This window comes from Acinonyx jubatus, chromosome D3 (genome assembly GCF_027475565.1).
Source record: "Acinonyx jubatus isolate Ajub_Pintada_27869175 chromosome D3, VMU_Ajub_asm_v1.0, whole genome shotgun sequence".
NCBI lineage: Eukaryota > Metazoa > Chordata > Mammalia > Carnivora > Felidae > Acinonyx > Acinonyx jubatus.
The window spans coordinates 44,191,277-44,213,769 of NC_069392.1; the positions used below are offsets into that span (position 1 = coordinate 44,191,277).

The window sequence follows — 22,493 nt, forward strand, 5'->3', positions numbered from 1 at the left end:
GTAGAAAGATAGTTGATCTTAAAAAAAAAAAAAAAAAAAGGAGTCTATTGCTGCAGAAGAGGTTTAAGATGCTGATGACTCCACCCTAAGGTGGATGCAGAAGAGGTGGGGAGAAGCAAGTGGATTTGAGTTACTTTGTGACTGCAAAATGGTATTGCCTAATTCACAGGGTTGAGAAAGGAAAAGTGAAGTTCAAGGAGACCACACCTTTTGACCCCAATTGTTCTGATTAACCTGGAGACTAGGGTGTCTGCTGAGAGTGAGAATACTGTACAGAGGCTTGAGGAAAATAGTGAAGGTTTGGAAGACAGCAAAGGAAACAAGAGCAGCTGAACAAAGTCTGTTTTAAGAATTAATTAATGCCCTATATGAGGTTTGAAACCACATAATTTTAGTGATATCAGTATAACCTGTTGTGTGATTTTTCCTTTGCAACCCTCAGCCATTCAACTATAGGAGTTAAGCAGACTGTAGTACCAACAAAAGGTTTCAGGTTTAAAATGATTTGAGTTAGATGATTTTAAACTCTACATATTTCCAAAATTCTACAGTTCTAAGAATCCTAGAGTTTTTATTGCTACCACACATTTTTTTTCTTATTGTGGTTAAATGTACAGATGTACATACTATAAAATTTACCATTTGAATCATTTCATCACACAATTTTTAAGTCGAGCATCCTAATCAGGGGCCTCGAACGGATTATAGGTGTGCTAGGACATTAAAATCCCAGCCCTCAAGGGAGCATCGCTGGCCCTGGTGGCTGAAGTTCCAACTTCTGCTGCCTCTGGATGGTAGCAGCCTCATCTTTTTATCACAATATGTAATACAATTATTGCTTTTCTAAGCATTAAAAATGTTTGGGAACCACTGTTCAAAGCCATAAAGTTTTCCCACATATCTTTAGAACCTCATAATTTATTCCACCACGTGGGGTTTAAAGCTCCTATTGGGAGAGACTATGAGTATGCCCACTATTTCCACTGTTAAAGTGATCGCCATAAAATCTCACATGGATAATCTAAGAATTTTGAATGGATTCAAAGATTTTCCCTACTTACATAAAAAATAGTTAATCCCGGGGCGCCTGGGTGGTGCAGTCGGTTAAGCGTCCGACTTCAGCCAGGTCACGATCTCGCGGTCCGTGAGTTCGAGCCCCGCGTCAGGCTCTGGGCTGATGGCTCAGAGCCTGGAGCCTGTTTCCGATTCTGTGTCTCCCTCTCTCTCTGCCCCTCCCCCGTTCATGCTCTGTCTCTCTCTGTCCCAAATAAATAAATAAATGTTGAAAAAAAAAATTTAAAAATAGTTAATCCCTTAAACTTTATTCATTTATCCACACAGTACTGACTTTATGGCAGGCACTGGGTTAGTTTCTGGAGGTAAAAAGGTGAACAAGACATGGTTTTGACCTCAAGAAACTTAGTCTAGTGGGAAAAGAAAATTATTCAAATATTTAAAACTGTAATAAGTGTAAGATGGGAACATACACAGTGCTATAAGAGGATTTAATAGAAAAGACTATTAAAACAAGATAAAACGATTAGTAAATAGCTGGGCAAAGGGCAGGGGTAGGTTTGGTTAATTCCAGAGGCAACAGCACGCAAAGACCTAGGAGACACTAAAAGGTCAAGGCCAGATGGCAGAAAATGATTGGAAATGAACACCTGCAGAGGTAGTAGAGGCAGTTCAAAGTGGCTTTCTTCGAGGAGTAACAGTAGGCCACTGAATGGTTTAAGCAGCCATTTTCAGATTTATTTTTCAGGAAGATCATAGTAGCTACAATGTAAAGAAGTAGTCTCAAAGTGGGTAAAATTTAAGGTGGGAGGAGGAAAACATAGATTTCTACTTTTTTCTCACCCTTTTAAAAAATGTCTTTAAAAATATGTTTGATAGTCATAACTCAGAAGTACCAATAAGGGCTAGCTTTTTTCCAAGCACATACTGTGTCTATGAACACTGTACTAAGCAATTTACATGTACTAATTCATTTACTCTTCATAATCCTATATGGTTGGTACTATTATTATCCTCAGTTTACAGGTAAGAAAAATGAGACAGAGGTTAAGAAATCCATCCAAGGTCACTTGGTAAGGAAGTATTAGAGCAGTATTCGAACCCAGAAGTCTGTCTCCAGAGCCTGTGACTTACCCATTAGACTATTACCATTTTTCAGCAATACATATATACAATTTATCTTTTTTTAAAAAAGTAAGCTCTACACCCAGCATGGGGCTTCAACTCACACCTTGAGATCGAGTCGCTTGCTCTACGACTGAGCTAGCCAGGTACCCCTATTTTTTTGTTGTTGTTCTTTTACATGCATGCAATTTAAAATTTAAATATATACATGAATTGAGAACAGATACTCATTTTTTTTTTTTTCTGAACACCAGTGAAGAGAAAGGTTTAGATGGGGTTGTTGGTTGGATGCATATGGAAAGCAGACTAGCAGACTAGGTTAAGACACAATGGTATTTTTGGAATACTGTGGAAGTGATGAAAAGAAGGGGATTGATTTGGGATATATTTGGTAAGTAAAACTGACAGAATTTGGTGGTAGTTTGGATAAGCGGGTTAACGGGGGGAAAGGTGTCAAGGATGATTATTTGGATTCTGACTTATATAAATGCATTGGGTAGTGAAGCCATTGGCAGAGGCCAGAGGAACAAGTTACATCATTTTGTTCTGATGGTTTTTCTTCAGACCACAAGTACACTGTTCTTTCAGTGTACGGTTAAATGACAAACTGACTACAGGTTCTTCCCATTTATAACAAAACTTTCCACTATAAACATTTATACAAACAACTATGCCTCCTGTGTTGTATTAGAAATGGCAGTCAATTTTTCACCCATTTTCTTTAAAAGTGTTATGAAGTCTTGTAAACTTTGGAAGCAAATGATAGTTACTCTAACAGGGTAATGAAGATTTAGCAACCCTCTTCCCTAAAAATACCAACGTTCCTATAGCATTGCTCCAATGGTACAGAAACATCCTATTGGGTGAAATCCCGAGGAGTAAGCTCTGATATTCATCCCTTAACATGAGTGAGTGGAAAAAATTAACTTTATAGCTTGTATTTATGATTTCCTAAACACTACTTAAGTTTTAAAGTTTATAATACTATGCTTTATCTCCCTCCCAGGTCTCATAACTAGTAAAGAACAGTATTGGACTGGTTTAAAAGATACTGTGATTGTAGCCTATTGTTTATTTTCAACTTCATTTGTAGAACTGCTAATGCTAAAATGCTTCTTTTAGAAATCAAGTAGGAAAACAGACTAACAGGTTGACCATTACAAACACACAGCCACAGAAAGCGTTGATTTAAAAAAAAATTAAATTACCTAAATTATCCCAACAAATAATGCTGGGCACTTCTGATTCCGTCTCATTTCAGGGTCCTCAGGAACTTTCCACTTACACATCGCTTTGCTACGTGGCCTCACCACCCAGTCCTGTCAGGTCACGTCACTAATCTGCAGGTAATAGATAGCTACAAGGCAGAACGCTACCTTAGACTGATCCGTGTCCATTCCTTTATCAGTTAGTGTTAACTGTCCCTGTGGTAGTGGCCACTTACACAGGCTTTCCTGAAATATGCTAACGTCAGACACACTGGTAACACCACGGTCTTGAATTTCCCAGACGGAAATGCCTGAGTTTTCTCCAGCGCATCTCAAAAACGCTGTAGCGGCCGCCAGCTCCCGGAGCCGTCGCGTAAACAGCAGGGGCTGGCGCTCGACTCTCCAGTCACCACCCTTAATTTTGGAACACACGGGCCACCCGGCTCTTCCGCCAGAGGCGTGCGGTGCACCGCCTAGCTCGGCGGCCGGAGGAGGGGCGTGACGTGAAGGGAACTCCTCCGTGACGTCGAGCGGGCTCCGAGGGGGGCGGGCCCGGGCGCCTACAAGCCCGGCCGGCGGCCCTCGGGCCCTTCCCCACCCCCGGAAAGCGCGGGCCGTCCGGACGGGCCGGCTTTCCCAGAGGGGGGTTGGCGGATTAGTGAGGGAAAGAGAAGAAAAGCGAGTGGCCGTTCCTTCACAGCCCCGGAGTCGTGTCTGCTTCCGTGCTGGGGCTTTCGAGAATCTTGAGGAAGACTTGTAAGCCGTGAATAAAAAGGTATCTCCTTCCCCAGACCCGGAGTGCTGGGTCTTAGTGGCTACTTCCGGTCAGGAGCTGCCGGCCGAACGTAGGCGTTTGGCCCCTGGGGTGGGGGTGGCGTACGGCTTCGGGGTTGCCTAAGGAATAAGGCTGGAGCCCGGATAAACTCCGCTGGAGGTGGGCGGGAAAGGAGGACGAGCCCGCGCTCCCTGCGGTTCTTTGGTCTCCCGCGCTGGCTGAGGATTCGCTTACCCACTACGAGCCCGCCCCCGCGCATGCGCCGCCGGCGGCGGGGGGCGGTGCGCGGTGCTCGCTTCCAGCGTCAGTCGCGCTGCTGGTTTTTGGAGCGTTTGGGTGGCCGCGGTGCGGGGGGAGAGGTTGGTGGCTACGGGTGCTGGGATGGGCATGGGAGCCTCTGGACCTCTGCTTTGCCCGTAAGAGGACCTGTCCAGTCCCTGTGCGTTTGTCTCGGGCACGTGTGTGACTCCAGGCGCGGCCCTTGCCCTGTGTGAGAATACGTGCGGTGGGTGCTACTGGAAAGAGTTTACTGAGCACCTTCACTGTGGTTGGTGGTTTACAGTGCTACAGGATGCATAGAAATGTATTCAATTATTACAGACCTTTGAGCCCGGAATGCACTTTGAGGCACAAGGTGCACATTTCTGCGAAATTAAGGCGCATCCTCGTGTAACCATAACGGTTCAAACCAAAAGAAATTCTGACAAAAGTGCTGGCCGTGCAGGATAGGCTTGAGATGGTTTTTCGAGCCAGAATTTGCAAGTTCAGTGTGGGTAAACTGTTTTTATGTGGTGAAAAAACACTTTTTTTTTTTTTGCTACCTCTCAGGGTACGTTAACGAATGCTTATTTTATTTACACTGTTTTAAGCAATTGAATATTATGCAATTTTAAAATATTCATTGAAGTCATTAAAATTTTGTTTTAAACTATTAATAGAACTAATTACTGTTGGGGGGGCCTCCTTTATTTTATAAAATATTTATTTATTTTTGGGAGAGCACAAGAGGGGATGGGGGCGGTCAGAGAGAGGGGGCAGAGGATGGGAAGCTGCTGTTGGCTGACAACAGTGAGCCCAGTGCTGGGCTTGAATTCGTAAACCATGTATATGATCATGACCTGAGCCGAAGTCTGACCCTCAGTTGACTGAGACACCCAGGTGCCCCATCTTAGGCTACTGGAAAGTATTTTGCAGTTGATTAACATCGCTAGAGTATGAGGGCCACCCCCACCCCCATTTAGCTGTGTTGGTCCTAACAGAATGACCTTGGGAAAGTCACTTAATTTCTTAAACCTGTTTTTCCAACTCTAAAGTGAAATTAGTAACAGTAGCTGTTTTATAGAGTTCTCAAGATTAAGTTTAAAAATGACTATAAAGCAGCACGGTATCTGGCATATAGTAAACAAATGGTGGCTTTTACTGACAGTAGTGTAAGCCTGTTTATCTTTTAAGGTTAAGAAATAGAATTCAGGCCTTTCTGGAAATGAAGCTGTGTTAATTCACCCAATCCCTCTTTTAAAAACTCTGTTGTGGAAATAATATACACAAGAGAGAGACCCCTCCATTACAGTTTCAATAATTGTCAAAGCAGGCCTACTGGTTTCATCTCCCTACCCGGCATTCATGTTTTGTTTTAGCTGGAGCATTTGAAAGCAAATCCAGAACAGGTGAGTTTACCTGTAAACGTATCAGTATATATCTCTTTAACAGCTAAGGACTTTTTTTTTTTTAAATATGAGCAAATTATACCCAAGATAATTAAAAATAATGTGCTAATATTCTCTAAAATCCAGTACATGTTCAGTTTTCACTGTCTCAACAAAGCCTAATCACAGTTGTTTTTTGTTTTTAAATTAAGTAGGCTTCATGCCAAACGTGGGGCTTGAACTCATGACCCTGAGATCAATAGCTCTACATAGTGAACCAGCTGGGTGCCCCCAATCACAACGTTTATAAAACTTAAGAGTGTATTTTTCCAGTCTTCTCCTTTAGAAGTGTCATTGCTTATTTTAGCTTCTTCATTAGAGACCTTGAGAAATGATTAGTAAGAAACACTTAAATCAGTTTGGGCATGTTAGTAATGGTAAATCATTGGCTAAGGAGCCATACGTGAGGTTTAGTAAACTTACTAATCGTTTTCTTTTTTTAGTGGTAGCTAGTTAATGGTTTCAACTTAAGGACACATTAAAATATTTATGAATCCACTTGAACTTCTCAGTATCCTGTTGCTTCCTTCAGGGGCTTACACAAGTAATTATCATTCACCTCTACCCTAAGAGGGACACAAAATAGCCTTACCCTTTTTGTCTTGTTACTAGACGTTTCTGTATTCATAGTTCTTTGCTGTGCCTGTATCTTGCTCACTGATTTCTCTTGTAATAAGAAAGGTATTCAGATGTTCGTGTGTATTAATCACAAACATCTTTCTTGCTCTTTTATAAGGCATGTGCTTCTATGCATATGTAGATGTATATATGTGAATACTGTTTAAGTCAAGGATATTCAGAATGTTTTCCAGTTATTGGTTCAGTATATTGTTGCACTTCATATCAACTGAAAAGTTTAACAAAAAATAAATTCTTTTTAGAACGTTGCATTATTCAATGCTGATCATGAATGACTATAAACCTCTCAATATCAGAAACATCTCAATTTGAGTAATTATTCCTTTCTAGGAGGAATAAGAGAAAGTTTGCCTTAAAATTTAGCTTAACTAAAGACCAAATAACTGAAATCAGGGTTCTCAGCATAATTGTCTTTACTTCCCATTCCCCAGATTCTCAAAATGATTGAGTGTAGGTAAATAAGGAAAACTTGAGAATAGCTGGCTAAGCTTGAAGATATTCTAACTTAAAATTACATAGAGATAAATGTAAAATTCATTTGTGTTGCAATCTGTTGTTTCAGGTATTTCAACTGCCCAAGACAACTTCATACCTATATAATGTAACAGAAAAAGTCAGAAAACATTAGGCAAATAGAAGTGTGGAGCATATTAAGAAAGATGAACATCTCTGGAAGCAATTGTGGAAGCCCTAGTTCTATAGATATATCTAATGACTTCAAGGAACTTTGGACAAAACTAAAAGAGTATCATGATAAAGAAGTACAAGGTAAGAATCTTTTTTTTTTTTTTTTTTTAATAGTACACCAGTATTCTATTGAGACTAAATAGTTATAACTTTGTGTGACAGTTCAGGGATCTCATTTTTAAGGTACCTAATACAGGTAACTTTTTGTGAGTCATTTATGATTGAGTTGTTGCTCTATAACTATAGACACCTACTATGGGATGTAGTTTTTGCACATCTTAAGTTATTTACTATGGTAATATGTGTGGTGTGGTGGAAACGGCATAGAAATTGTTGATTGATGACCTGGATGTGAATTCCGAATTCATTTATCTACTTGATCTGTAATCTCAGCCAAGATATATAATCTCTAAACTTTTTTTCCTATAAAATTATGTGCAGGATTCTTTACAGCCATTAAAATACTAAAGTTATTCTTCAAGCTTTTGGGAATCTATTTGCTACCAAGCACTGAGATATGAAAGTGAATGGCAGTTTGCTTTCAAAGAGCCTGGAGTCTAATAGAGATAGAGCCATGTAAACAGATAATTACCGTATAATGAAATAAATGCTAAAAGGTTTATGTGAAGTGCAATGAGTGTGAGGAGAATTGAGCAATTGTGGTTGAGATGAATATATAATTATTATTTGTGATTGTGTTAAAACGTACTCCAGATAAAAGAATTTTCTCTTAAAGGTAGACTCAACGTTTGGTATTAATATCTGTCTAATTCTGTTACTATAACATAATACGTTTTTCCCATGGGCGGAAATTGCTTGGTATTATGTTTGTTTCTTGCTGCAACCATAGGTTTAATACTATAGTGCTTGACAGCCTTCACATTACACTGGAATGCCATTAAAATATAATCCACCTAATCTTACTTACATTTTCAAAGAAAAAAATATTTCATCTGAAAGAAAATATAAAGAATAAAAAAAAAAACCCAAACCTCTAAATTAGACTATATTCTCCATCTTTTGAATGTCTAGATCGATCAAAAACTTTTCAGGTATTCTCTTTATATTTTAACCAAATCAGATTGGTTCAAAAGAATGCATCATTCATCAGAGATGAGCACTAATGGATCCTGGGGTCATGAGTGTTCCTAATGCTGAGAATGTTTTTTTTCTGTCCATGTGTTGCTTTTTTGTACTTAGTTATAATTACCTTTGCCCCAGTTTTCTGGAATGGGCAGACAAGGACTGTATATGGTCAATTTGAGAAAATATATAAATGGCAATAAAATTTGTTTCTTCCTGTTGGGTAAAACCAAAGCAATAAATGGCAATTTTCTCATAAAAAAAAAAAAAAACAACCACCATGATCCACCTAGTATGTGGGTCTGTGTTAGAACTTTTCTGTGATAAATGTAGTTCTTGGCAGAACCTCATGATAATGGACTCATCATGAATTAATGAAGCATGGACCCCAGAAGTATTCTTGCATACCCCAGTGTACTGGCAGACTCTTGTTCAAGAAAAGTTTTGGGGTACACTTACCATATGCCATACCTTATGAATAAGAATGAATCATATATAGTTATCTGGGAACATAAAGGAAGAACCGGGTGTGTGTGCGCGTGCCCTTGAGAGAGATTGATTGATTGATTGATTGATTTACTGTCAAATCAGGCTTTACCATTGAAATGAGTCTAATTAGCCAGACAAAGAAGATTGTAGGAGGGGAACGTTTTAAGAGAATAGCTTAAGCACAAGTTTGGCAGTAACAGCTTGATTTTAATCAAAGAACTGTAGATAAGTTGGTACAGCTCACAGAGAAAATGAGGTAAGTGATGGGAATTTATTGGTCAGGTGGAAAGAGGATGGTGCTAGAAAGGTAGATAGGTTCAAATTATGTAAAACATTATGTACTATGCTAAAGAGATTGTTACCATGCTTTATCTTTAGGATTAAGTCTAAAATTTTCATTTTCAGTGCTTACTTCTATTACTTGTATAGGTAGTGCTGTGTTGAGAAAGAGGTTATGTGATGTACTTGTTACTGGATCTAGGCTGCCAATATTTGAAAGCCATCTCACCCTTGAAGGTGGTGACCTTGTGCAAGCTATTTAACTTTACGGTGCACCAGATTCCTTATCTATAAAATAAAGATACTAATAATAGTTACTTCACATTATATTAAATATTTTAATATATGTAAAACATTTTGAAGAGTTTATGGCACATAGTAAGCAATATATGTACTAGCTCTATGTGTTTAGATATTAGAATGCTGTCCTTTCTGAAGCAGCACCATTATAATTATTTGTGCCTGCTGTGTACTATCCCAGCCAGATACAGTGAGATACTATAAAAAAGTTATAACAGAGATTTCACATACTGATTACTTTTACGTTCCTCTTTATGATTTTTGAAACTGCTAATTTCTAGAAAGAAACAGAAAAAGAATGGCCAAAAAAATAAACATGAGAAAATTTAAATGGTTAAGAAATCTTGGAAAATTCTTACTTTTATCTCTTCTTGGCGAGGGGGAGAAGTGGGGATACTTACTTTTTAAAAATTTCCATGAAATATACATAAAATTTTTCATCTTAACTGTTTTTAAGTGTACACTTCAGTGGCGTTAAATACATTCATGATGTTGTGCGACTATCACCACCATCCATCTCCAGAGCTCTTCATCTTGTAAAACTGAAATTTCATACCTATTAAACAATAACTCCCCATTTATCCCTGCCTCCAGCCCCTGGCAGCCACTATTCCACTTTCTATCTCTGTGATTGTGACCATTCTAAATATCTCATAACAGTCTTTTTGTGACTGGCTCATTTCACTTAGCATAAGGTCTTCAAGTTTCATCCATATTGTAACATATTACAGAATTTTTTCTCTTTTAAGGCTGAATAATATTCCATTGTATATACCACATTTTGCTTATCCATTCATTCATCCATTGTTGGACATTTGAGTTGCTTACATCTTTTGGCTGTTGAGAATAATGTTGCTCTGAACAGGAGTGTACAAGTAATCTTTAAGACCCTACTTTCAACTCCTTTGGAAGTGTATCTAGAAGTGGGATTGCTGAATTATATGATAATTATATTTTTAATTTTTTGAGGAATTACCATACTCTTTTCCATTTTTACATTCCCACCAGCAACGCACAAGTGTTACAGTTTCTCCACACTTGGTATCTTCTGTTTTCTTTTTTTTTCTTTTGATAGTCGTAGCCATCCTAGTGGATGTAAGGTGATACTGTGATTTTGATTTGCATTTACCTAAAGATTAGTGATGTTGAACATTTTTTCATGTACTTACTGGCCATTTGTGTATCATTGGAGAAATGTTTATTCAAGTCCTTTGTCTATTTTTTTTTCAATGTTTATTATTGAGAGACACAGAGTGTGAGCAGGGGAGGGGCAGAAAGAGGGGGGATAGACACAGAATATGAAGCAGGCTCCAGGTTCTGAGCTGTCAGCACAGAGCCCGACATGGGGCTTGAACTCACAAACCGCAAGATCATGACCTGAGCTGAAGTTGGATCCTTAACCACCTGAGCCACCCAGGCGCCCCTCCTTTGTCCAATTTTTAATCAGCTTTGGTTTTTTGTTGTTGAGTGGTAGAAGTTCTTTATATATTCTGGATATTACTCTTTTATCAGATACATAATTTGCAAACATTTTCTCCCATTCTCTGGGTTGCTTTTTCATTCTGTTCATTGTGTTCTTTGACATTCAGAAGTTTTAAATTTTGATATAATCCACTTTATATTTTTCTTTTGTTGCCTGTGTTTTTGGTGTCTTACCCGAGAAATCATTGCCAGATCTAATATTATTTAGCTTTTACCCTGTTTTATAGTTTTAGCTCTTATGTTCGGATCATTCATCCACTTTGAGTTACATTTTGTAATGATACAAGGGCCAAATTTCATTCTTTTGTGTGTGGATATCTAATATTCCCAGCACCATTTGTTGAAAAGACTGTTTCCCCATAAAGTTTCTGGGCACCATTGTCAACCATTTGATCGTATATACAAATATGAGTATACTTCTGGACTTCCTCTTCTGTTGGTCTACACATCTGTCTTTCTGTCAGTACTATACTGTTTTGATTATTGTAACTTTTAGTAAGTTTTGAAATCAGGAAGTGGGATCTCTAGTTTTGTTCTTCTTCAGGTTTGTTTTGTCTATGTAGAGTCCCATGAGATTCCATATGAATTTAGGACAGCTTTTTCTATTTCTGCAAAAATCATCATTGGACTTTTGATACAGATTGCATTGAATCTGTAGATTTCTTTGAGTAGTATTGACATCTTAACCATGTTAAGCTTTCCAGTCCATGAATATGCCAAGTCTTTCTATTTATTTATGTAGTTTTTAATTTCTTTAAGGAATGAATACTTGATAATTTTCAGTGTACAAATCCTTCATCTCTTTGGGTAAGCTTATTCCTAAGTATTTTTTTTTTTTTAATGTTTATTCATTTTTGAGAGACAGAGACAGAGTGCAAGCAGGGTTGGGGCAGAGAGAGAGGGAGACACAGAATTTGAAGCAGGCTCCAGGCTCTGAGCTGGCAGTACAGAGCCCTATGCGGGGCTCCAACCCACAAACCATGAGATCATGACCTGAGCCGAAGTCGAACGCTTAATCGACTGAGCCACCCAGGTGCCCCCTAAGTATTCTTTTTGATGCTATAAATCGAATTGTTTTCATTTCCTTTTTTTTTCTTGAAGTTTATTTTTTTTTTAGTAATCTGTACACCCAGTGTCAGCTTGAACTCAAGACCCTGACATCAAGAGTTGCATGCTCTTCCGACTGAGCCAGCCAGGCATCCCTCATTTCCTTTTCTGATTATTTGTTGTTAGCGTGCAGAAACAAAATTGGTGTCTGTGTATTGATTTTGTATCCTGCAACTTTCCTAGAAGTCTTTACTTATTGTGGGTTGTTTTGTTGTTTTTTTTTTTTTAATTTTTGAGACAGAGAGAGACAGAGCATGAATGGGGGAGAGTCAGAGAGAGAGGGAGACACAGAATCTGAAGCAGGCTCCAGGCTCTGAGCTGTCAGCGCAGAGCCCGACGCGGGGCTCGAACTCACGGACTGTGAGATCATGACCTGAGCTGAAGTCGGACGCTTGACCGACTGAGCCACCCAGGTGCCCCTAATTGTGGTTTTTTAAATTCCTAGCTGAAGTAAACATTAGAAACTCTTTACTTTTTTTCATTATGAAAAGTTGGAGTTCAGCTACCTCTACTATACGTGCATCCTTTATGCTCTGTTGTGCTCATTCGTTGACCAATCATTCTGTTTCATGTTTTCATTAAAGCCCTCTTTCAGCGTATAGGAGTGCTGATGTAATTGAGGTACGGTTGTGTTCATTTAGAAATCAAGGTATCTGTTATTGTTTAATCTATTTTTTTAACTTAAGCTTTTTTCTAAATTGTCAAAACACAAAGTAAAAAAAAGTTTCCCACTCCCCCAACACAAACTGGTAACCACTTTTATAATCTTTTGTGTTTATATTCAGTGTTCATTTCTAATTTAAAGTTTAGGTGTTTTTTTTTTTTCATTTTTTTTTTTTAGGAATTATTACATATATACAAAAGTAAAGAAAATCATAAAATGAACTCCTATATAGTCATCACTCAGCTTGAACTATCATCAATAAATGGCCAGTCTTATTTTACTTGTATTCCATGTACTTCTCTATCCCTCTTTCACTCAGTTACTTTGGAGTCTCTGACATAATTTATCTATAAATATTTAGTATGTGTTTGTAGTAGGCTTTTTAACTAGAAAGAACCATTATCACGCTAACAAAACAAATAATTAACATCTAGTACCTATTAGATGATAGTGTTCAATTTTCCACAATTGTCAAAAATATCTTTATAGTTCAAATCTGTATCTAAAAGACATCTCTATGATGTGTGATTACTATGTTAATTTTTTCAATGTAATTTTTGTATTTTTCTTATGAAATTAAGTATCTTTGCTAATGTTTAAGAGTGATTTATATTTTTTATGAACTGTTACATACTTTATTGCTTCACTTCTTTTCTTTTCTTTTCTTTTCTTTTCTTTTTTAAGTTTATTTATTTTGAGAGAGAATAAGCAGGGAGGGACAGAAAGAGTGAGGGGAGAGAGAGAATCCCAAGCAGGCTCCACACTGTCAACGTGGAACCTGACACCAGGCTTGAACTCACAAACACTGAGTTCGTGACCAGAGCTGAAGTCAAGAGTCAGATGCTTAACTGATTGAACCACCCAGGTGCCCAATTGTTGCTTATTTTCTAGGATTGTTGGCCTTTCTCCTCTAAATTTCTAGGACCTGTTTAGTTCAAATATTTGAAAAATTGGGAATTCAAATTTGTTGTTAGTGATAAAGATCTTATTTTAAAGTAAACTATGCTCATGGTCATATGTCTGAGGATAAATATGAATATTTTACATTAATTGTGCTCATTGACTATACTGTTTTCCCCAGAAAATCTATTGTAAAACTTTGAGGAACAATTCTGAGTTTTAGTACTGACTTGCTATTCATTCAGTGAGGGTCGTTAGATTATATGCTAAGAATGATAGCAGTTGCTGAGGATACAACAGTGAAGACGACACAGTGAGTTTTGGGGGCTATGAATTCATTTTTTTAGGAAAATATATAATTGTACAGTGAAATGGTAGCAAAAATAAGCCACATACGAGAGAGTCTGCGTTGGTAACCCAATAACAACATTGTAATCAGCTACATGCACTACTTATAAAACTGGGAAGGAATAAACAGTCTGGCAATTTATGTTGAAGAGCAGCAGTATCTTCTTTTTGGTTTATCATGCTGTGACTGTATCACATAGGTTTACCAATAAGAACAGCTTCAACTTTAAACTATTATGGGAGTGTCACTGCTACATATTATAAAACTTATCCTAGGTGATCTGGTAGTGAAGCAAATATAATATCTTGAAATATTTTTAAATAGAACCAGACATACTTGAGTTGTTAATAAACATTTGATAGGAAACTAGTATTCTGCCATCTTCAAGCATAAGGTTAGGTTCTTTATTCTTCAAATGATTATGTTGTTTTATAACTGGTTTTAAGAAGATCATTAAGTTTTTATTAGGCAGAGTCCCTATCTTACTCATCTTTACATCCCTGTAGGTAAAAGTACTTGGCACATACTAAAAAATTAATAAGTGGTATATGAATGAATTGCATAGTTTATAGCTTGGTCAATGTGATATTTTCTTGAACATCAGTATTTTAAATCCCATTATATATGAAAGTATCAACTTTAAAAATTTTTTGACATTTATCTGTTGTTGAAAGACAGAAAGAGAGCACTAGTGGAGGAGGGGCAGAGTGACAGAGGGAGACAGACTCTGAAGCAGGGTCCAGGTTCTGGGTTGCCTGCACAGAACCCAACGCAGGGCTTGAACCCACAAATTGTGAGATCATGATCTGAGCTGAAGTCGGACACTTAACAGACTGAGCCACCCAGGCGCCCTGAAAATATCAATATTTTATATCTGTTTAAAATCTTGAAATATTTTACTACCCATTTACTTTAAAATTTCTGTTTTTAGACAATACTATAGAAAGCTGGGAAAGGAAAAATAAGTCCCCATTCTACAAGAATGGCATCTGTGCTTTTTTGTTTATTCTTTCCTACTTTTAAAAGAAATGTGTGTAGCTTTATGCATTGTTGTGATCAATATTCATAGTGTTTTACACGTGGCTTTTTTTTTTTTTAATGTTTATTTTTGAGAGCAAGAAAGAGACAGCACAGGTTGAGGGAGCAACAGAGAGAGGGAGGCACAGAATCTGAAGCAGGCTCCAGGCTCTGAGCTGTTAGCACAGAGCCTGACACAGGGCCGCAACTCGTGGACCGCGAGATCATGATCTCAGCCCAAGTCAGAAGCTCAACTGACTGAGCCACCCAGGCGCCCCATATATGGCTTATTTTTAAGTATTATTTCGTTATTTAAACTGTGCTTACTTTTCCATGTTGCACATTACCATTTTAGAATTTTTATATATGCCCATTTAAAATTGGGTCAGGGGTGCCTGGGTGGCTCAGTCGGTTGAGCATTGGACTTCAACTGGGATCATGATCTCGTGGTTTGTGGATTTGAGCCCTGTGTCGGGCTAACTGCTTGCTGTCCATGCAAAGCCTGCCTCAGATCCTCTGTCCCCCTCTGTCTCTGCTCTTCCCCTGCTTGTGTGGTCTCTCACTCAAAAATAAAGAAACATTTTTAAAAAATAAAATAAATAAAATTGGGTCAGTTTTATTTTTAGGCTCTTAATTTAAGAGGGATAAAATATTTGGCAGATTTCTTCATGTTCCTTAGTGTTTCAGGGTCTTCAGGAAACCCTTACTTTATGATGAGGAAGAGTCAAGAAAATAATATACTTTTTTTTAATGTTTATTTATTTTGAGAGAGAGAGAGTGTGAGCACATGTGTGCATGAGTGAAAGTAGGAGCAGAGAGAGAAGAGAGAATCCCAAGAAGGCTCCATGCTGCCAGTGCTAAGCCTGATGTGGGGCTTGACCTCCCAAACCATGAGATCATGACTTGACCCAGAATCAGCAGTCGGATGCTTAACTAACCGAGCCACCCAGGTGCCCTAATACACACTTTTTAATAAGAAACAACATGCCAAATTCATCAGATTATACAACATATAAAACTCACAAATATTATATGGTGGATAATTCTTCTAACTTGTGGACTCCTCATAGCTATTCTCTAGTACTCATCACACTCTCAGGAGAGTCAGTTTATATACACTGAAAATGTTAAAAGAGGAATACAGCAGGTTTCAGTATATTTAGCTAATACCCAAGTGCTTTATGAATGGTAGGTATTGGATATACGTGTGAACTGATGAGAGAAGATAATTTCTGGTTCATTATAATATGAGATTGATCAGAGTTCTTTTTCCAATTTCAAAATCCCTTATGGATTCTTAAAGGTATTAAATGAGCACTATTGTTTTTAAAAAAATAATGTTATTTAAAAACACTTGGGTTCAGATGAGGCTAATTTGCTGAAAGCAGACTTTTTATGTATTCTACACAGTTCCATATAAAATTAGATCTTCCAACTGTGTGATAACATCAAAGACATGCCTGAAGGGTACTTAATTTTTTTGAAAGTGGGGGATCCACTTGGAGAAACCCGTATAAGAGGCTATTTGAAAGACATCAAACATGGACTTGTCTGGACTTTGCAGGTTTTGAAGTATATATAGAAATCAAAATTGACTCATTACTTTTAAACTTTTATGTCAGTTTAAAAAACAGAGAAGAAATGTTTTGAATGGTAGTACTTGAAATATATAATTTTTACTTAGATGTCCAAGAAACTCTTCCCTTTTACATGAGAACTTACATACATCTGAATACACCCACTGTATCTTGAGATTTTTTTTTTTTGCTTCATTTGACCAAAACATAATAAAATGATAGATAAACATGTCATATGCAGGACAGTTTGTACACTGATCACAAGAATATATTAAGCTATATGCATTCTTTTAAAGCTGGGGGGGAAAGAATAGATAAAGTCTCCCAACTTCTATTGAACAGCAGTGTGCAAAGACCATTTTTGTTGGAAAAGTCTGGAGACATTTGTGACTGAGTTTTTATATTTTTTATCTTTAGTAAAATTGTATCCCTTCACGATTGTTCACTTTAGTGTCTTATGTTCCTTTTGTGACAAATGCTGCTAGTATCAGGGTCAAAAACAAATTGTTATTGATAAATGTTACTGATAACTTATTAGAGCATGTTTTATGTTTTAATAGAATTTAATAGAAATTTCAGAGTTCTTTAAATTTCAGAAGTTTGAACAATTCAAAGCATTGGGTACAATATTTTTTTGCCTTTTTAAATCTCTGTCAGTATCAGGTTTATTACTTAAAAGCACTAATAAATAGAATAATAAAATAGAATTTAGAATGTTTATTTTTCAAAACACCATTTATTTTTTAAAGACTTTTATTTTTAAGTAATCTCTGTGCCCAATGTGTGACTTGAACTCACAACCCCAAGATCAAGAGTCATACCCTGTACCAACTGAGCCAGCTACGCTCCCCGGAATGCCACCATTTTAATAAATGGTCTCTTGTTCATGCCAGGTTCTATTATCAGCATCTCATCTAATAATGTTTTCTGTATCTGGTAAATACAGTAATCAGTTCTTTTAGAAAACTAGGCAGATTTTTCTAGACAAAATTAGAACCCCTTTGAAGGCACACAAAACTATAGAGGTTCTAATACAACAGGATAAATACTTCTTGATTCGGTTTAGGATTGTTTCATTTATTTTCTCAGATGTTTCATCAAAATTCCTAAAAGATGACATTCATATTAAGGCTACATAAATTAACAGTGAAAGGAATTGCGTGTAATTTTGGTCCATAACATCAGTGTCATACTCATTGTTAATACTATAAGTAACTCTCCCATCTAATATTTTTCCATTTGTATTAACATCTATAAGTTCAATTGAGTCCATAAAAATTAATTTACCTATTTTGAGATAATTAAAATTTAAGACTTAAACTAAGCATCTTATAAAGACAAGAGTTTTCACTTTAGAATTAAAATAATTTATTAGGCCCTTGCAGAAAAACTAGTGGTAATATTTTGGTAGAGGCTAAATTACTTGAGTTGTATACATAAAGCCACTATTTGTCAACAAAGTTATTAGGCTTATTCAAAACCATAGATAACTTGTTTTAAAGTGACAGTACATACACTGCATATATGGTCTGTTCTGGGTAGAGAACTAAAATAAGTAAAAGTTAACATAGTGATTTTTATTTTGCTTATAACAAATTCTTGTCTCATTTCTGAATTCTTATTTAAACTTGTTTCTTGTGGTGGCCCTTGGGTGGTTCAGTCAATTGAGCATCCGACTTATGGCTCAGGTCATGATCTTTGGTTTGCGAGTTCGAGCCCTGCGTCAGGCTCTGGGCTCTGTGCTGACAGCTCAGAGCCTGGAGCCTTCTTCAGATTCTGTGTCTCCCTCTTTCTCCCTTTTCTGCTAGTACTCTGTCTGTCTCTGTCTCTGTCTCTCGCAAAAATAAAAGACATTAAGAAATAAATTAATATTAAAAAAATAAAATAAACTTGTTTCCTGTGTTATAACTACACATATGGGCCCTTAATTTTTTCATTTCCTCCAATATCCATATGTTAGCCAGAGTAGGGTTAATTTGTAGTACAGCACTTGGTCTTGTGAATGCTGTTTCCTCAATAGGTATCTCAGGTTGCCAGTGTTACAATCCCAAATACTTTGTTGAACAGACTACCTGTTCATACAGGAGCTACATTGTATAGCCTCATTCCTTCCGATGGGTGTGGAACAGGATTAAAGCACACTTTATAGGGGTTCTAATTGTAGATGCCTAATTGACTTGATGAATAGCAAATGCTAAAATTTAAACACACACACATAGACACACACATAAACCTGTTTCAGGGCTGATCTGCGTGACAGAACAAATGCCTCACAGGTGTTGAATGCTTACAAGATAAAAGAGTACTCTTCCATATTTCCCAAGAATTTTCTTTTGATGTTTATATGGATTTTCTATCTCATTGTTTCTTTTCTTAAAATGGTCATGGCAATAATCCTTTTCATCTTTGGCTGCACTGAGTTTTAGAAGTTGGGTAAAATTAAAAATAAAATCTATCAATAAGTAAATTTTCGGGGCACCTAGGTGGCTCAGTCAGTTAAGCATCCGACTTCGGCTCAGGTCATGACCTCACGGTTCATGGGTTCGAGCCCCACATCGGGCTCTGTGCTGATAGCTCAGAGCCTGGAGCCTGTTTCAGATTCTGTCTCTCCCTCTTTCTCTGCCCCTCCCTCACTTGCATTCTGTCTCCCTCTGTCTCAAAAATAAACATTAAAAAATTTTTTAAATAAAAAAAAAAAAGTAAATTTCACACACTTTGGAAAGAAGAGAGTGAAAAACTGCTGACTCTAGTCTTTGGCCTAGTCAGGTCATAAGTTTTTTTCTTAATTCTTTAAGAATGATTTGATGCTTGGGGCGCCTGAGTGGCTCAGTCGGTTACACGGCCGACCACGGCTCAGGTCACGATCTCACGGTCGGTGAGTTCGATCCCCGCGTCGGGCTCTGGGCTGATGGCTCGGAGCCTGGAGCATGCTTCCGATTCTGTGTCTCCCTCTCTCTCTGCCCCTCCCCCGTTCATGCTCTGTCTCTCTCTGTCTCAAAAATAAATAAACGTTAAGAAGAATGATTTGATGCTTTACTAAGTACTTTGAAGTTTTCATGAGTATGTCATTATCTGAAAAAGAAGGAAGCTTCTCAGCCTGGGAATTTGACAGATGGAAAAGATTTTTTTTAAACAGCATACCAGTTTTTATTCTTAATATTGAAAGAAATATTTTCCTTTATTATGTTTTATATTTTAACGATTTTCCAACTATTAGGGCAGATCTTTTTCCATAATTTTTTTTAAGTTTTTATTTTGAGCTTATTGTAAATTGACATGAAATTTTAAGAAGTAATACAAAGAACTGTCCTATACTCTTCAGCCAATTTCCCACAATGGGAGCATCTTTTACAATTATAGTACAACAGCAGGACCAAGAAATTGGCATTGATACAATTTACCAACCTTATTCAGATACCCCCAATTTTATATGCACTCACTTCCACGGTGTTGATTTTATATGCCTGTGACTACCACCAGAGATCCCTCACACCACTTATTTAAGCCCTCAGCCCCCTTTTTCCCATCCCAACCCCTCCAGTTTGTGGCTACCAATAATATGTTTTTTATAATTTTTTCCTGTCAAGAGTGTTAGTTATGTAAGTAGAATCACATCGGATGTACCCTTTGAGATTGGCTTTTTTTTCAGTCAGCGTAATTTCCTTGGGAACCATCCAAGTTGTTACATGTATCAACATTTCATTCCTTTTTATTGCTGAAGAGTACATGTGGTACAAGTATGTACCAGTTTTTTTTGTTTGTTTTGTTTTTTAACAGTTCACTTGTTAAAGGACATTTGGGTTGTTTCTAGTTTGGGGCTGTTATGAATAAAGCTGCTGTGAATATTTGATTATTCATAACTTTTTTCTCACAATTCATAATATTTGTTTATTCACATTTTAGGCTGTAAAAATAAGGGTAAAGTGTATCCTATCAGTTGGACATTTCCTAGAGGTGAAATTTGAGAAACAGGGCAAAAGTCTAACACGAAACAGTTGTCCAGTGCCTGCCTTTTTCTATATTCCTGGAAGCAGATCCTTACTACTTGGGATGATAAGAAGAGGTGGCTTTCCCGTCAGTATTTATACCATCCTATCAACTTTATCCCTAGTCAGCATCATGGAGGGGGATTGGTGGAGAAATGTATAATTTTTTTAAAACTCTTATTTGTCTAAATTCTGTTTTTCAATGCTTGTCCTAAATTATACCGATAGTGAAAAGTCCTGTTCTTAGAAATAACAAATTTATTAATGTTTCTATGTACAGTATATGGAAAGTTTTTCTAAATGTATAACTTATTAGAATCCATAGATAAACTATCAAAGGCAAATAGTAAATCTTTGATTTTTCAATAATTAGTCAACTAATACCTATTTATTGGGGACTAATCCTACCCCAAATGAAAGAAATTCTTGAGTGGATACAGAACTTCTAAACTTGCTAAGCATTATTTTAAAAAGTAAATAAAATATCCACAATTAGAAAAAGTGTAGAATAGTAAAAAGATTGATTTAGGACTCAGAAAAATCAAACAGAGAAACTTTTTCCTCCTTTTATGATAATCATACTGTAGAAAATAGAGGTCATAGAGAAAATAGAAAACCAAATAGTTTAGCGTTGCTAAACAGACAGTTTTTTTCACTTATTTTAATAACATTCCATCAAGTGATTATATCATATTTTATTTAAACATCCCTATTTTAAGCAGTTTATATTGCTATAAATTGTTCAGTGTCCTTTGTGACTATGAGTTTCTCTATGGTTTGGATTATATTCTTGGGTTAGAATCCAGGAAATGAGATACTGATGAAGGAGTCCTATTACGTATTGCTAAATTGCTTTCCAAAAGAATTCTATCCATTTATAATATCTCCAGCAAGTATGGGAGTATAGTTTTACAGCACTTTTATCAACATATTGGGTATTACAGTCTTTATAATTTTGCTAAGTAATTGTTTTGGTTTGAATTTATATTTAGTTGCTAGTAATGTTGGATAGAATTTTGTATTTCTTTAATGACCATTTTTCTCCTTTTGTTAATTATCATTTACAAAAATTAGAAATGTCACTCTATTTTGTCCATATCCTTCCTTGCAGTTTCAGTGCCCTTCAGCCTGCTTTCTTCATGATAACTGCTTGAGTGCCATAGGCAGGAGTCTTCTCTTATGTGTTGTGTCAGACTCAATTAAAATAAGAAATATATGTAACAGCTATCTTGAGTGTTCTTCGTTAAGTATTTTAGCGTAAGCAATTTTGCTCCTCATCCAGGACTTCCTGCAATAATCTATTTTAATCCCAGAAGACTTGAGTCTACATAAGCATGGTTGCTGTTAGCAAATACATAGGCTATGTCAGAACATAGACCTTCATTTATAGTGAGCCTCTAATTATATGCTTGCCCCTGCTATTATGAAGGAAGTAACTCACTTTAGGTGGAGAAAATTTCACTCTACTTAGCTGTCATATAATAGACTAAAGGCAGTAATGTTGCAGATATACTTTTGTGACCTTGGGGTACAAATAAGGGAAATACACTCTCCAAGCTAATGGGACCTGGCTTATTATTCAGAGCCCAGAGTCAAGTAACTTAATAGTGTAGCATTAGACTCATAAAGAAACTCAGATCAACTGCTTTAGAAATGGTAAATGTATAAATAAAATACTGTGGGTTTTTTTTCTTTTTCAGGTTTACAAGTAAAAGTAACAAAACTGAAAAAGGAACGAATTTTGTAAGTACCAGTATATAATACTGATTTCTTATTTTTAAATTAATTGATACTGACGTCCTATTTGACCTCAATGGTTTATTTATGAGAAAGTTAGTTTACAGCATGGACCTTGGATAGTTGACCATGAGTTTTTCAAAATTCTAAGGTAAAAAGAATAACTTAATTTTGAGTATATTCTTAGTTAATATTTGCTTATATTTATACATTAATGTAATTTTTATATATACATACATACATATGGGTATGTATACATATAATCTTTTTCCATAAAGTATTTATTAATAAAATAACTGTTGTATAAATTCATTTTGATCTGTCAGTGTTATTCTTTTCTTATCTGTGATTAACACCTGGAATTTAAGA

The 22,493-nt window shown here is 36.6% G+C and overlaps 1 protein-coding gene across 6 annotated transcripts in view; it reads left to right on the plus strand.

Annotated features, from left to right (window-relative positions):
• The window catches only part of RBBP8 (RB binding protein 8, endonuclease), a 110,656-nt gene that overhangs the window by 14,848 nt on the left and 73,315 nt on the right, over window positions 1-22,493 (plus strand). For 2 of the 6 annotated variants that reach the window (XM_027068631.2, XM_053206271.1), the window contains exons 2-4: window positions 3,401-3,485; window positions 7,030-7,235; window positions 22,088-22,130. In XM_027068631.2, the coding sequence (XP_026924432.1) occupies window positions 7,127-7,235; window positions 22,088-22,130 (152 nt within the window). In that variant the 5' untranslated portion in view covers window positions 3,401-3,485; window positions 7,030-7,126. Of the gene's footprint in view, window positions 1-3,400; window positions 3,486-3,985; window positions 4,123-5,149; window positions 5,790-7,029; window positions 7,236-22,087; window positions 22,131-22,493 lie in introns of those variants that run through there. The other 4 variants (XM_053206270.1, XM_027068630.2, XM_053206272.1 and 1 more) reach the window with 3 other exon arrangements.